The 16,140-nt window shown below is 39.6% G+C and overlaps 1 protein-coding gene across 11 annotated transcripts in view; it reads right to left on the minus strand.

Annotated features, from left to right (window-relative positions):
* Positions 1-16,140, minus strand: part of Aak1 (AP2 associated kinase 1) — a 167,266-nt gene that overhangs the window by 82,229 nt on the left and 68,897 nt on the right. For all 11 annotated transcript variants that reach the window (XM_074049880.1, XM_074049887.1, XM_074049881.1 and 8 more), the window contains one exon: positions 5,858-5,976. In XM_074049880.1, coding sequence (XP_073905981.1) covers positions 5,858-5,976 — 119 coding nt within the window. The remainder of the gene's footprint in view (positions 1-5,857; positions 5,977-16,140) is intronic.

Here is a 16,140-nt window from a genome sequence, read left to right on the forward strand (position 1 = left end):
GCAATTACACCTAACTGCATTAACAGCCAGCCTAGACTATCTTGCTCCCAGATCTCTAGTGAGTGTCCTAATCAACAACTGAACAACCACAGATACTGGATTTACTATATCCACATCCCTACCCCCAGCTCCCTAAAGAAGCACAAAACAATATCAATATGACATGGCTTGTACATTCACTGAACCAGAAGACTCTTTGGATCCCTGCTTACTTATCCAAGTGACACACCGACTTTGTTATACTAAAGATTTTATCAAAACATCTTTTAAGATAATTTGCTCCAGATTCTTGTCTCATATCAAACCTGAGCTCCCTACTATCCTGAATCTACCTTCCACCCTTTTTTGGAATATGAACACATTTGTCTGCCTTGAATCTTCTGTTCCAAATCAGTCTCCAAACCTCACTGGTGGCAGCTCAGTAAGGATATAATCCATCTGGGCCAGGAGATGTGGACACTGAACAGGGCTGAACATATCTTAAGCTTTAAATGTTTCCTATCAATGTTCTCACCCCTTTATCTTTCTTGCCTTCAGGCAAAGGGATCAGAAGTCCCACCTTTCAATTGTCCAACAGAAATCAGAATTCTTTTGATTCTAGCAGAGCGCAAATCTCAGGTGTATGGAAGGACTCACACCAGCCTCTAGTGAGTGGTAGCTAGCATTTATAAAAATAAAATGTGAGGGCTAGGGGCATGGCTCAAGTAGTACAGCACCTGCCTAACAAGTACAAGGTTCTGAGTTCAAACCCTAGTATTGTCAAAATAAAATGTGAAACTACTCTAGTGAAACCACTGATGACTCCCCTTGCGTTTGGGCATAATGTCCTTCCTCCAATGTAAGTACACAGAGGAATCTGCTTCTGTGATTACTAACACACAAGCCTTAGCATGTTAGAAAGCATATTACATTTTCTAATTCCCTTCACATCTTGGAGAGAGCTGGGACTCTACATGGTTCTATCTGAAAGAAGGCAGAGCCCTCCCCCCCACCCCATAAGGGGTAAAAACACATAGGGCTTCAAATTAAAACTGGTAGAAAAGTAAAACAAAGGGAAAAAATACCTCCATAAGCATAAATTTAACAACTTAAGTGAATGGACCAATTCCTCACAAATACAAAATATACAACTCAGTCAACATGAAATAAATAATCTGAACAGCCCTGGAACAATTAAGGAAACTCCCAAAAAAGAAATCACCATGCCCAGATGGTTTCACTGAAGAATTCTACCAAATGCAAAAGATTCCTATCAGCAGCAATTCTACCAGCTCTCTTGCAGAGACACAGAAGAGAAGGGAACACCCCTCAATTCAGAGTATGAAGTCATTACTACCCTGACATCAAAGCCAGTTTAATATAAACCATTTTCCCTGGTGAACATAAATGCAAAGATCCTTACCCAAATATAAGCATATAGAATTAAATAATATATCAGAATACAGACCATGATCAAATGGATTATTACAGAGAGGCAAAACTTGTTCAATGTTTGAAAAGTCAGTCAATATAATCACCATTCTTTAACAGGCTGAAGATGAAAGACCACATGATCATATCAATCAATACAGAAAAAAAGCATGACAAACTTCAACACTCATTCATCATAAGAAAAACAGGAAGACAGAGGAAATGTCCTCAAATTGATTATTTCTGATGTGTAAAATACCAAAGCTAACTTTGTACTTAGTAGTAAAAGGCTGAATGCTTTCCTGCTAAGATTGGGAACAAAGCAAGGATGTTTACTTACCATTCTTACTCATCATAGCACTGCAAGTTCCAACCAGTGCAATAAGGTTAGAAAAGGATATAAAAGAAACACAGACCAGAAAGAAAAGAACAAAATCACCCTCATTGAGATGTGATAGTTTATGTAAAAAATTCCTAAGGAATCTACAAAAAGTAGCAGAACCAGTAGGCAAGTTATCAAGGTGACAGAACACAAAATAAGCATATAAAAATTAATTATATTTCTAAATACTAGGACTAAACACATAGACACAAAAATTTTTAAATACAGTAGCAGGGGCTGGGAGTATAGCTCAGTGGTACAGAGTACTTGCCAAGCATGCATGAGTCAGGTTCTAGGTTCAATCAAAATGTGTGTGTGTGTGTGTGTGTGTGTGTGTAAAGTAGGTTCTACCACTGAGCTACAGTTTAAACCCCAACTGATTTTTTAAAAAAAGGAATGAAAAGAAAAAGGTGGGGCTGTGGTAGCTCAACTGGTCGAGGCTCTGCTTTGCAAGCATGAAGCCCTGAGTTCAAATCCCAGTCCCACAAAAAAAAAAAGAGAAAAAAAGATGGCCTTTTCAACATTGGTGCTAGAACAATTAGATACCATAAGCAAAACAAATAAACAATGTACCTTAGATCATGAATTTAAATGTAAAACTATAAAAATTTTAGAAAAAGAGTATGGGAAATTTTTCAGAATTGAGGGCTAGGCAAAAAATTCTTAGCTTTGACACCAAAAGCACAATCCATATCAAGAAGCTACTGAGAAGCTGGGTGTAATATCAGCACTCTGGAGTCTGAGGTAGGAGAATTGTGAGTTCGAGGGCAGCCTGGGCGACAAAGCAAAGGCCTACCTTAAAAGAAAAGGGGGGGAGGGAGGGAAGGAGGGAGGAAGGAGGGAAGGAAGGAAGGAAGCAAGGAAGGAATGAATTATTGAAGGATCACCTCCATCAAAATGAGGAAGTAAAGAAAAACAAAAGTTTGTTTTTTGGTTTTGTTATTGTTGTTTTTAATGAGGAAAAGGGAATACCTAGGGAAATTCCAAGCCCAGACTAAGTTCTAGAGAACAACCAGCCCAGAGTCCATCAGTTCAGAAGACTAAGAAACCTTCAAGAAGATAAAACAGACAGGAGAGTAAATGCATCTAAATATTCAAAAAATCATTTACATAACAGGAAGGGCTTGGATTACACTGTTGAAAAGTATACAGAAACTGAAACCAAAAGAGGAAAAACAAGATGATTATTAATACTAGTGGAAATAAAGTTGTATTTAAAAGCCATAGTAATTATAGTCTATTAGGTGATTCGGCAGGAATAGTTTTCTTACATAATAAAGTAAAAACTAATACTAACATAACCAAACACTGCTAAAAACTTATTGGTTGGTATTTTGGAAGAATGGAGGATGAGAACGATGCAAGTAAAAGGAAAGATAAAAGAGCTAAATCTTTACTTCCATAGGAGATAAGGCCTAAAATGAAGGAAAATCAAGAACTGGCAGCATTGGAATATTATTCAGAAGCATATTAAAGGAATCAACTAGAGTGGTTGCCTTTAGGATCCTGAAATGGCATAGGAAAACCCTTGGGGCAGGGGGGGCTGTTTGATGGTTTTGCAACAAGCTTAGTTCACCCCGACTATGAAAAAATATAAACTACATTAAAAACAAAAGAAACTTCTCGCAGCTAATGCCAGAGTAGGCCAGACTTGAACCCTAGTCAGGTCCATTAATTTGTCAGCTCCATGGGCCTGCACTTCTTAGTTCCTCCATTAATTCCTCCACTCCGTGCCTGCCTAGCACAAAATAAACCCTTAAACATGTTTTGAAATGAATGAGAGAAAGTGAAAGCTTGGGATTGCTTTTCTCACAAAAGTAAATGAATGAGAAGAACATTACAGGCAGAGGAAACAGAAGCAAAGATAGGAAACAAAGTGTGTGAGAGCTAAACAAGCATGGAGCAAAAAAGGGGAAGGAGGAGGAGTAATGAGAAAGCACCTAGAAAACTCACTGGTTGTAGAAGGGAGACAGAGCAAAATGGGAAGCTTGGAGCTACAAGGAAAGCTCAGAGCTGCTCAGCAAGAGAGTGGGAAGATATTGATGCTTTGCAGGCAATCCACATGGTCTTGAGCCTCGTGGTTGGTTGGTTGGTTGGTTGGTCTCACAATGAAGATGGTTCCTTCCCAAAAAGTTTCAGCTTTGTGGAATCCAAAGTAGTACCAAGCTTTCTAAAGGCCACAGTTCTTTCAGTAGCTCAGCTGCAGTTACAGCTACTGAAAGGGTGATCCCACAAGAGCAAGCAGAGCCTGGTGCAATCCCCACAATGGCATCCTCACCTAGTTTTTTTTTTATCTTTCTCTGCTCTTTACCAAAGCATTAAAATCCAGGGCACAAAGGAATCATCATCTCTAAGTGAATATATGCATCTGCTATTACCATATATTTATTTATACATACATTTATTTCATCCAAAGGTGATTAAGTCATTTACTCTATGTCAAGCCATGTGAGGGAGTATAAAGTTTCTGCTTTTAAGTAACTTGTTTTCTGATGGCAGACTACATAAAACAACAGGCTAAGCACTATAATTGGTATAAACAAAAGTACTGTGGAAGCACTAAGGAATAAAAGATTATATATTTAAAGTCTTTATTACAAACAATGTCAACAGAAGTAAAACAGACTAACAGACTTCCATAGGGCTATCGCTCTGCTTTGATCATTATCAACTCATGGCCAATCTTGTTTTTTTGTTTAAATCCACTTATTGTTTTCAAGATATCACAATATTTCATCCACAAATATTTCAGCATGTATCTGTAATACATACTCTTTCTTAAGCATAATATAAATCTGAATCTTTAAAAGGGAGTAATTTTTTAAACTGAGGTATAATTAGCATATGATAAAATGCACAGATCTTAGGCTGGAGATGTGGCTCAAGTGGTAGAGTGCCTGCTTTGCAAGTGTGAAGCTCTGAGTTCAAACCCCAGCCCCACCCAAATTAAAAGCACAGATCTTAATGTGCTTGACTTCTGACAATTATATACCCCTGTGTGACCACTAGCCAAAATAACGTATTTCCATGACCCAGAAAATTCCAATATGCCCCTTTCTGGCCCATTTCCAAACCCAGATAACCACTTTTTGACTTCTAGCTCCATAGCTAACTTTGACTGTACGTGGATTTTTTTTTCTTTTTTTTTTTCTTTCTTTGTACATGGATTTTTATAAATGGAATCAAAGATTATAAAGTTTTTAGGTTTTGGTCTAAATAGGAGGCAGGCATTCCAGGTGGAAAGAATTACTCATGCACAAAATATAAAGTTGTATAAGGACATGATTGTGGAATGCTGAAGGGCTCAGGGTGGTTGAAGACTGGGATTGGGGTTTGGTAACCGACAGAAGACAACACTAGAAGAGAAAGCTCCCTGGAAAATTAAGGTTTCCAGATTAAACACCACAGATAATCTCTGGGAAACAAATTATTAAATAAGTTTTCCCTAATGCCCCAAACTGTTTCTCTGATCTAAAAATTGGTCAGTTCTCTCAGTATGCTCCTTTCTCCTCAATCTCCAGCTGAGAATGATCAAGGCAGGAATAGTGTCCTATTTCCTCTAGCTATTTGCTCTCACCTTGTGCAGAGTGCTTTCTGTCATCTCAGAGAAAGAAACAACCTCACCACCACCACCACTGCCATGGCTTTCTCAGGAAAGCACAATCTCTACCCTCATTTCTTTTAGTTTGTTTTGGTGGCACTGGGCTTTGAAACTAGGCCTTGTGCTTGCTAGGCAGGTGCTCTGCCACTTGAGCCACTCCACAAGTCCTTTTTCCTTTAGTTACTCTTCAGATAAGGTCTGTTGGGTTTTGAGGGTTTTTTGGCCTAGGGCCAGTCTTGAACCCCAACTTCCTACCTACACATCCCTAAGATTACATATGTGCCCTACCACACCCACTTTAGTTGTTGAGACAGTTCTTGCTAATCATTTCTCCTGGCTTGCCTCAACTTGCAATCCTCCCAATCTCTGCCTCCTGAGTAGCTAGAACTGTAGGCATGAGCCACGTGCCCAGCCTCTCTACCTCCATTTAAAGCAAGTTGTCCCAGGTCCAGGGGCAGCCTTACCATGATCTGGATTTCCCTCTTGCACACCTGGAGATCATGCTCATTGTTGACAAACATGCGTTTCAAGGCACATTTTATCCCATTGCTTGTCCTCACCAGAAACACCAGAGCAAATCCACCTGTGAAAGAAACATACATATAAGCTCCTTTGAGTCATGTTCAAAAAGTCAGTCAGACAACTACAGCAGCTGCGTGTTATTGCTGTCACTGTTAATGTGCTGATGCCACTGTTGGCCAGCCCTTAAGGATGGGTGGGCCCGGAAGGCTTTCTTAGATTCTTGGAACTTGGAGATATTACTGGTGGGACCAGGAGTAAGAATCAAGAGAAATGCTCTTAAACATGTATCTCCTGGTGAAGAAAAGATAGTAATTATCTTCCAAAGAAATTACAAATAAACAGAAGAAGAAAAAAGACCCAACTACATTATAACCACTGTCCTAGGTACTCTGATGCTCTTATTTAATCTTTACCATAATCCTGTAAGGCTAGTATTATTCTTCCTATTAAAACAGGTCCTAGTTGAAGAAAATAATGGCTCAAAGATTCCATTCAAACCAAGATTATTTTTAACGTGACTCCAGTACTCTTTCCCTCATATCACAGAGGCAGAAAATTATCTCAATAATTGCTATCATAAATTGTTGTCAATTTGTTACAAGAATCCCCTTTCCTTTTCTTCTCATTCTTCCTCACTCCACCTCCCAATTCAAGTCTAACAGTAGACATGGAGGACTCCCCCTGCTCTCTACCTCATAGGCTATCAAGAAGATACAATATACAGGTATGAGAGTGCTGTTCTACACTGCAGACAACAGGACTCAATTATTGGGTAGACTCTTTAACATCCTCACTAACCTTTCTCTAAAAGATAGTTCACAATTCATTAATAGATATTTATATAATTCTAACAGGAATTCTCAAATGCTCAACAAATTTTTAGAACTCCTAACCTCAACCCCACTCCCAAAGCACTGTATCTGGTGTTCCATGCCCTTATTAAGAGGATTAGATAAGAAAGGTGTGGCAAAGCTTTGGAAAAAGCATTTATACTGAACACTCAGCCCATCTGTTTCTTTGTACACCTTCATCAGTTAGCTTGAATATCCTGTCTATTGACAGCAAAATATCACTAGGCTACCCTATGCACAGAGGTGATTAATTAGAAGTGAACACAGAGGGAAGTCAGCAGTATGGGAACTTAAGCTGAAATTATCATACAGTATTGGGGCAGGCAGGCACCTGAAAAACTGAAATAGCCAGTAAGCAGAGACCTCAGGCCTCTAAGTAATAAGACTCGGGTTCCAACAGTGCCATTCCAACTCCATTGAGGCTCAAAAGCATATCAGAACCTATTTTGCTGATCTCCATGGCATTTCTTATTAGCTTTGTAGCAATCATACTTTTCCAAATTAACTTGAATAGGAATCTACTCCTTGCAACTAAAAGGAATCTTAACCATAAAGTGTTGTTTCATGTTTTCATAAAATACATACATAATTTTGTAAAAAATATTTTAATGGACTCAAAATGGTCCAAGTGGGCATCTAATAATGATTTGCCAGAGACAACAAGCTTTTATATTTTCTGTCACTGTTCTTCTATATTCAGATAAACACTAAAATTTACCACCCAATCTTTAATATTAATCACGTCTCTAATCTTTTTATCAATAATTTTTTCTTTTCCTTATAAAATATCAAATGGCTCCATTATCAATTTTAATTGTAGAATTTTGAGTATTTACCTTTTTAAAAAAACTCTAGCATTGAACATTAGTCTGTTGGTGTATGTCTCTCACATACATACATATGCACACACAAACACACAATTCCTAAAATCTAAAATGCACATTTTATATTTTAAGTTTTAGCATATCAGAATTTGCCTTCTAATAAATACGTCCAATTAATGTAGTGGTATTTATCTTCTTTTTTTCCCCAAAAAAGTTATTAAAACCATAATGGATATTATAATTAGTTAGAACTGGGGAAAACGGTGGTATAAATTACAAATTTTCCATTTATATTCATAATTGTTTTGTACATAGTCCAAGTGAGTATTCATTTTATGAATATTCTGGATATAGTAAAAATTCATAGAGCTATAGACTTTGGACCAGTAAAGCTAGACAGCATTAAGTCCAAGAATTTTCCTATATGGGTGGAAAACTCAAGAGAGGCTTAGGTGTCCCATGGCTAGTTATGGGCAGAACCTGGAAAGGTTTCATTCTCCAAACTGTCCAAAAAATGTTCTTTCCAATTTGTCCATTGGAGAAAAAGCATGTGATAACCCTTTACAAAATAAGGAGATATGTGATAATGCTTCAGAACAAAAGCTGGGAGTGGGTATTTCCTTCATTGGAAATGAGTAACCCTTCATTTTACTTATGGTTAACCACAGGAAGTGACACAATCCATGTTCCACAAAGTTAAAAAGATGACTTACGAATAACTCCAAAATACACATATTAACTCCTATGTAGGTTATCACAGTTCTTGTCCTTCTTGCCCGAAGAGAAGTTAATGAATATCCCCTACCCGGCGTTTGCATATGACATATTTTAAAGGCAGGTCATTATGTGGCGGCTGGCACCACGCAAGGGTGATGCTGCTGCAATGTCAGATAACTGCCACCAGATGGAGCAGCGCAGTAGCAAGATGACCTTTCCAAGCAGAACTGAAAAAATGGCGGGCCTAGCACACAATTCAGCGAGTACACTGGTTAGGAAGCCAGCTCAGATTCTCAAAGCATACAAGCACGATAAATCTAAAAGCAAAGCAATGAGTTCTTGTGCCTAACATAGTCAGAGCCACGTTATTAAGCACCTACGCCTGTAAAGGGCTTATCTAGGTAAGGATTAAACCATGAGATCAAAACTGAAGCCTAGAAGGATTTGACTTTCTAAAGCTGCCAATTGCTATCACTGTGCAGTTGACCAAATGGAGATGTAAACTAGTAGGTCAGAAGAAAGAGGAGAGATAGCAGCACCCAAGCCACCTCTGGAGCACAGGTCCCATGTCTACCACACCAGTTGGGGTAATGACTCTCAATTAGAGCTATACAAGGTTCAGGCTATTACAGAAGAAGCTGTCAGAAGAGAAGACTGTCAACAAAGATGCTTATTGCAGAATGAATTGTACCCCAAGATCTTAAGTAAGTGGAAAAATCCAAAGCTGAGTTGAGGATGGCTTGACCAGAGATAAGAAAATCTAAATGACCTGAGCCAGTCTCTCTGCCTTAATGACATTTTCTGAAACACTAAGAAAATCTCATCCACAAATTTACTAAATCACAAAGAGAAAAGGGATATAGTCTACTAAGTAAAGAGAGCAAATGAGGCAGGCGGGATAATTTTGACACAGCCACACTTTGCCTATTAAATATGTAGGTTTTTTTTTTTTTAACTTACACAAAGAAACATGCTTTCTCCCATTTTCCCTAATTCTTTACCTAATTTTCTAATTTTTTTGTGGGGAGAAGGCACCAGGCATCACTGTGGCTTCTTGCACTTGCTGGGAAGGCACTCTACCACACGAGCACACCCCTAGCCCTTTTCACTTTATTTTTCAGATAGGGTCTTGCATTTTTGCCTGGAGTTGGTCTTGGACTGCAATTCGCAGGTGCGTGATACCACACCCAGGTTATTGGTTGAGATAGACTCCCACTACCTTTTTTTTTGCTCAGCTGGCCTTGATCTTCCTGATAGACGTCTGTCTCTTGACCAGCTGGGATTATAGACATGAGTCACCTTGCCTGGCCTTTCTATTTTTTGGTAGAAATACAAATGATTACAATTCACCAGGAATGGTTCTCCTCTGGGTCATCATGTCCTAGAACTGTGCCTCACATATAGTATGAATTCAATAATGAATTAAATTTCCTCCTTTTTTTAATGGGAGTGGCCAACAATGGCTAGTCTATTGGAAAGAAGAAACTTTACAGCACATTCTGAATAAGTTAGTTAGGGGGTTCAATGGGCCAACTGGTAGGGCACCAGCTTGCAATGGGTTCCACAATTTGGGCGTCACTGAATCTTGCCTTTGTACTGCCAGAACCAGATGACAGTACAGCTGTCCTCTTTACAAATATAGCCCATTATTCTCTTGTTGGTAATGGATGGGACTAAATTAGATGCCTTGGTACCTGAAGCTACCTTTGAGGACAGCATTTTGTATGGGTGCAGACCCTTCTGTGCAGCAATCACAGTCTCCCTTTGCAGCCCAGTGCCCTGCATTAGTTGGAATACCACCTCCAGAAGCCATGGATCACCCATTGAGACCATGGGCCTCAGGGCCTGTGCAGTCAATGCTCTGGCTCTGAGAAGTAACCTTGAAGTCAACACATCTACAACCAACCTAAATTTCCTCTTAATTACTACTACAGAGAACAGAAAAGAGGACAGAGTGTAGTAGAGACTATGGGAAACTAGTGAGCATGCCTAATGTGCATTTAGCAAAGACCTGTTGTCATGTAGGAACATGGACTTGGTTTTGTCAGCAATGTTAATTCCTAAGCAGAAGCTAGGAACCCAAAATTTTATGTGAAAGCTCCAAATTTATTTATTTTTTATTTTTCTTTTTTTATTATATTCATATGTACAGACAATGTTTGGGTTATTTCTCCCCCTTTCCCCCTGCCCCTTCCCTTACTCCCCCTCTCCCTCCCTTACCCCCCAACCCCTCACTACCAGGCAGAAACTATTTTGCCCTTATCTCTAGTTTTGTTGAAGAGAGAGTATAAGCAATAATAGGAAGGACCAAGAGTTTTTGCTAGTTGAGATAAGGATAGCTATTCAGGGAGTTGACTCGCATTGATTTCCTGTGCATGTGTGTTACCTTCTAAGTTAATTCTTCTCAAACTAACCTTTTCTCTAGTTCCTGGTCCCCTTCTCCTATTGGCCTCAGTTGCTTTAAAGTATCTGTAAAGCTCCAAATTTAACACTGGCAAAAAGCCGCATTTTCAATTAATGCAGAACCGGCCAACACTTAAGAGGTAAAACACACACACACACACCACCTGGAAAGCTTTAGAGTCTCTGAGCTTTTGGTATTTTTCCTCTGATCTAGTGTAACCCTTCATTTTACTGATGGTCAAGGACAGGAAGTAACATAGCCCATGTTTCACAAAGTTAAAGGATGACTTGCAAATAAATTCCAAAATATACACATTAACTCATACATTGGTTATCATAGTTCTTGCCTTTCTTGCCTGAAGAGTTGGTAGAATATCCTCCCCCATGACATCTGCATATGAGTATTTCAAAGGAAGTTCAAATTAATTATTTCATTTATATTTTAACAATAACTGAATGTGGTATGTAAGGGGAAATGTTCCCGTTTTCCTGATAGGAAAGAAGTACAGATATTCCTTACACAAGAACACAACAGATTTCCTAGCAAGTGTGAGGTCCTGGAGTTCAAACCCAAGTACCACATACACACTCACACACACACACAAAACTAGTTAGCAACAAAATTCAGATAAGATCCCAAGATCCCTCATTTTTTGTATTTTTCTTTTTCCTTCTTTTTTTTTTTTTTTCTTTGCAGTACTGGGGCTTGAACTCAGGGCCTTCACCTTCAGCCACTTCACTAGCCCTTTCCCTTTTTTGTGATGGGTATTTTCTAGATAGGGTCTTTTGCAAACTATTTGCCCAGGCTGGCTTCAAACATTGATCCTCCTGATCTCTGCCTCCTCAGTAGCTAGGATTACAGGTGTGAGCCACTGGTGCCCGGCTGTATTTTTCTTTTTAAAACAACTTTACATACAACATAAAACACCTATTTTAATGTATAGTTTGATGAGTTTTCACAACTTTACACATTCTTGTGCTCATCACATCGATCCATCACTGCACATAGTTCCTTACATCCCTTTATAGACAATCCCCCCCTCTCTCACACCACCCCTGAACATTCAGCTCTACTTTCCATCTCCAGAGATTAGTTTTGCTTATCCTAGAATAAATGGAATCATACAACATATACTCTTTGTGTCTGGCTTCTTTCATGCAGCATATTTCTGAGATTTATCCTCATCATTATATAGATCAGCCATTCTTGTTTTTGCCAACTACTATTCCTTGTATAAATATTACATAAATAGCTTATCCATTCACACACTAAAGGACATGTGAGTTGTTTCTAGCTTTTGGCTATACCGAATTAAACATTTCTACAGTCTTCATTTAGATGCACAGGTAATTATTTCTCTTATATAAATACCTAGGAATAGAATTCTTGTGGCATATGGCAAATGTTTTCCAAATAACCACATATAAGGGTTCTGGTTGTTCTATATCCTTGGTTCTATATACTTGGTATTATAGGAGGGTTTTTTTAATTATTGCTTTGGTCATTCATTTTAGTGTATACTGATGTTTCATTATGTTTTTAATTTGCATTTCCCTATAGATCCTTCAACATATAAATTTATAGGATTAGCTGCTTCCCACCACTTTCCTGAAAAAAGGGGCTTTAATAAATATAGGATTGTGGAGTCACCAATGAAATTAATGACATAACTTGGACCTTTATCTCTCAAATAAGCAAAGATGGTAGAAGTATCTAGTTCTCTGACAGAAGAAGTTGAGTGAGAATTTATAATGCAAGTTATTAGTCTTATACAGGCTAGGACTAAACCAGACAGCCCTGCTCCAATCACTGTTAAATCTGTGAAGTTAGCAGGTCATGTATTAACTGATTAGGGGATTACATAACCTCTGAAATCTCTTTTAGTTCTGACATAAACAAGAGATCATAATCTTCAATGGAATCTTTTAAAAGACAAAACTTCCTTAGAGGTCTCATCATGATATTCAACATCTGCAATGGACCTTAGAAGTACACAGTATCTCTCTGGGTCAAATACTGAATCAGGCAGGATGTACCAGGCCCAGGCGCTGTTCTGAATGAAGTAGGACACCAGGGACTTCCATTAAGCAAGGAAAAGTGAGGACTGGGGGAAGTAAGGTGAGCAGACAGAGAAGAAAAACTCCAAACTGATTATCTGAGTAGTGATGGAAAACAGCTGGGCAAACAATGAGAATGATTAGACCAGGAATATGAGACAAAGAAAACCATCATGATGCTGAGGCAGGGTTTTTGGATTTGCTGCCAAAGAGGTTTTGCTGAATATTTTTAAATCAGGCCACAATTCTAGACATTAAAGATCTGGCACCTGTTTATTTCTTGCAGGTAAAAGAAAACCTCACTTCCTAACATAAGTCCTATCTATATCTTTGGGAATGGCAATGGCATCCACCTTAAATCCAAAAAAGACACAAGTCAAAAAAAAAAAAAAAAAAGACAAGTCAAAGGAGGCAGAGGATGCCAAATGACAAACATTTCATCTTTCCTGCCCTACACAATGAATACTGCTTACTTAATAATTTCTCTTTAAATTACCTGAAGAAGAGAAGATAAGCATAAAGAAAAATTTTGAAGCTTTACTAAAGGATCAGAAAACCCAGCTAAAGTGGGACAGAGTCAGGATCTAGATGAAGGTGACCCTGGGTATATTACGTCTTGTTGGCCTCTGCCTCCTCATCTACAGAAATAAAACTAGATTTCTTCTGAACCCTAAGATTATAGAATAGTTTTTAAACTGAGTTAGGATTACAAGTCACTACAGTGACCGCATGAGTCCACTTATGGGTAGGACTCTGCACACCGCTTTCTTCTCAACTTCTAACACAGCAGTCCCACTTTTACCTGTTTAATAATAATTCTGGAAATGATGCTAAGCAAATCAGACAACTCTGTTTAAAGGAGTAAAAAATACAACCAAAATATTCTGTATCTATGTGTAAAAGTACTTTATGAGGACAAAAAGATGACACCATTGCAAATCATCACTGCAAGCCCTTACTTACTTGTCCACCATAAGGATAAATGCACAGAGCTGGCTTCTGGGAGGTGCTGCGCCACTACAGTCACCTTCCCTTGACACAATGTGGTATGCCCTCAGAGGCCAACAGCTTAGGTCCCCACCCTGGCTCGGGCAGCCACATCTCCCTGAGCCCATCTTCACACCTGTCAGGGCCTTTTGGAGATTAAAGAACAGGCAAAAAAGCATCCAGCACACAGGAGGCAGAGGAGAATAAAGGCGCTTCCTCCTTCCCTAAAACTCCTTTGTACTGCAGGAAACCTTACTTATCATAAAGTTCTAAATCTGGAACATCTTGAGATCAAGGCATAAGCCCAAATGGCTCTAATGGAGCCAGCCAGATCACATAAAGAAGACAACAGCTTACCTCTTGCTAAATGCACAGTGGTCAATGTCACACTCACTGTCAGGGAGATCAAGGGGAGGGGCATATGTCAGCAAAGCAAGAAGTGCAAGCCCCACTCCTGAGACAGCCACTCCTCAAGGCCAGTCAATGGCTGCTATGGAGGCCAAGTCATCTGATCTCCAAAAGATGGATTCTTAGGTGACGTCATCTGATGTTTAAAATCTCCTAAATTCTATAGAGGTTAAGGAAAATATGCCTAGGCCATGGGACAATCTTTCTAAGAGTCTTTGAAGTAAGCAGATCATGTATTACAACTTCCTCCTGATCAACTGGGAAACTGAGGCACAGAAAAAAACCTAGGTGGCCTCCCCAGTACTGCCCTCTAGTGACAGAGCACTCTAGGGTGGGAAACTGGGTGTACCAACCACAGTGTTTTCTGAGCTCCTGTGGTGATGACCAAGAAGCTGACAAACACCATCCACAATTGATTCACACTGAAGACAACTATGCCAAAAGTTTCAGAAGGAGTGACAATTTCCAAAACTCTAGAACAGATGGCAAGGAGGACAGCAAAGCTTGTACAGGAGAAAAGGTCAAGCTGAAGCATGTGTCAACACTGACTGCAATGGGGGGTTGGGGGTTGTTTTTTAGCATCAATCTCTCCCCACTTGCCTCAAATTAAAAATCACCATGTGCCAGCTCCTTCTGGGGAACATGTCAAAGCAGCTCTTTCCCTAGGCAGATAGAACACTCAGATGGAGATGGCTTGAGGTATTCAACTCCTCTCCCCAGCAGAGCTGCGGGCACAAAACCAGAAACTGGCAAATGTTGGCAGTGACACAGAAATATCAAAAGAACCCAACCAAAGCCATAGTCCAGGTTGAACACCAAACCCTGGCAATTGGTTCTTCCTCTCCAGGACTGCAGTGACAGGGGACCATCTCCTGATCAAGAGGTTCTCTTTAGGGGTGTGTATGCACACACGTACACACATGCACACAATTTTTTTTCCGGGAAAGGCACCTGCCTGCCAAAATAAAAGGGAAGAGTTTAAGAAATCAAGTTGGTTACAGACATCAGAAGTTTGTAAATTACTGTGTGCAGAACCAGAGCACATTAAGCTGGCCTGCAAACAGCTTAGACTGACCAAAAGAAGGCCTTCCCAAGCTACCTAGTCCCACTTTCACTGCACTGTTGCTATGGGATTAGCTATCTGGCAAATGCAGAAAGAAATGATGAGACATCAGTAGGGCCATATTCTTTGTTCACTGAAATTCATACATCAGCTTCCTGAGGTCAGGCTGAGCCATTTTCTATTCTCAGAACTGCAGTCAGGGTCATCCTTTGAAACAGAAATTGAATGTAATTCACCTATTTGAAACTCCTCAGAATCTTTTCACCCATGCTGCCACAGAATGCAAGTCCTGAGGGATATGATTTGTCAAGTATCCTTCATACAATGCAGCCTTTTACTGCTCCCTGTTCCATCCACAAGAGCCTTCTTGCTTCTTCAAAGTTGCTAGCACTCCAACCTGTGCAAGGCTCTCTGCAAGTGCTTCTCTCTGATCTTATCACCCCATCATTAGCCTGACTGTCTCCTACTAATCATCTCTTAGTTTTCGGGCCAAATGTTGTTTCCTTGGGCTATGACTCCCTTGATTGTCCCTGACCCCCCAGTCCATTCAGATCAGATTGAGTGCCTTGATATGCAGAGCATCCTTTATTTTCCTTCAGGATGCATCATAAGTTTAATTAAATACTTACATGAGTAATTCCTAGTTCAATGCCTTCTTTCCCTGTACACTGCATAAGGGCAGGGATGGTGACTGATTCACTGTGGCATTTCTGTCACCCAGCCCAGTGCCTGCTACAACTCACATGTTTTGTTACACAACTTATTTGCCTAGCATTATAAAGGACACCAAAACAAAGCAACAATGATAGTAACAACAAACCCTACACAGTCACAGCCTTTTAGAAGGCTGGAATCCGGTTTGGGGAAGAAGGGCCATACATTGAGAGAGCCCCATCTGGATGATAAGGTCGTCT

Source organism: Castor canadensis, chromosome 12 (assembly GCF_047511655.1).
Source record: "Castor canadensis chromosome 12, mCasCan1.hap1v2, whole genome shotgun sequence".
In the NCBI taxonomy this organism is placed as follows: Eukaryota; Metazoa; Chordata; class Mammalia; order Rodentia; family Castoridae; genus Castor; species Castor canadensis.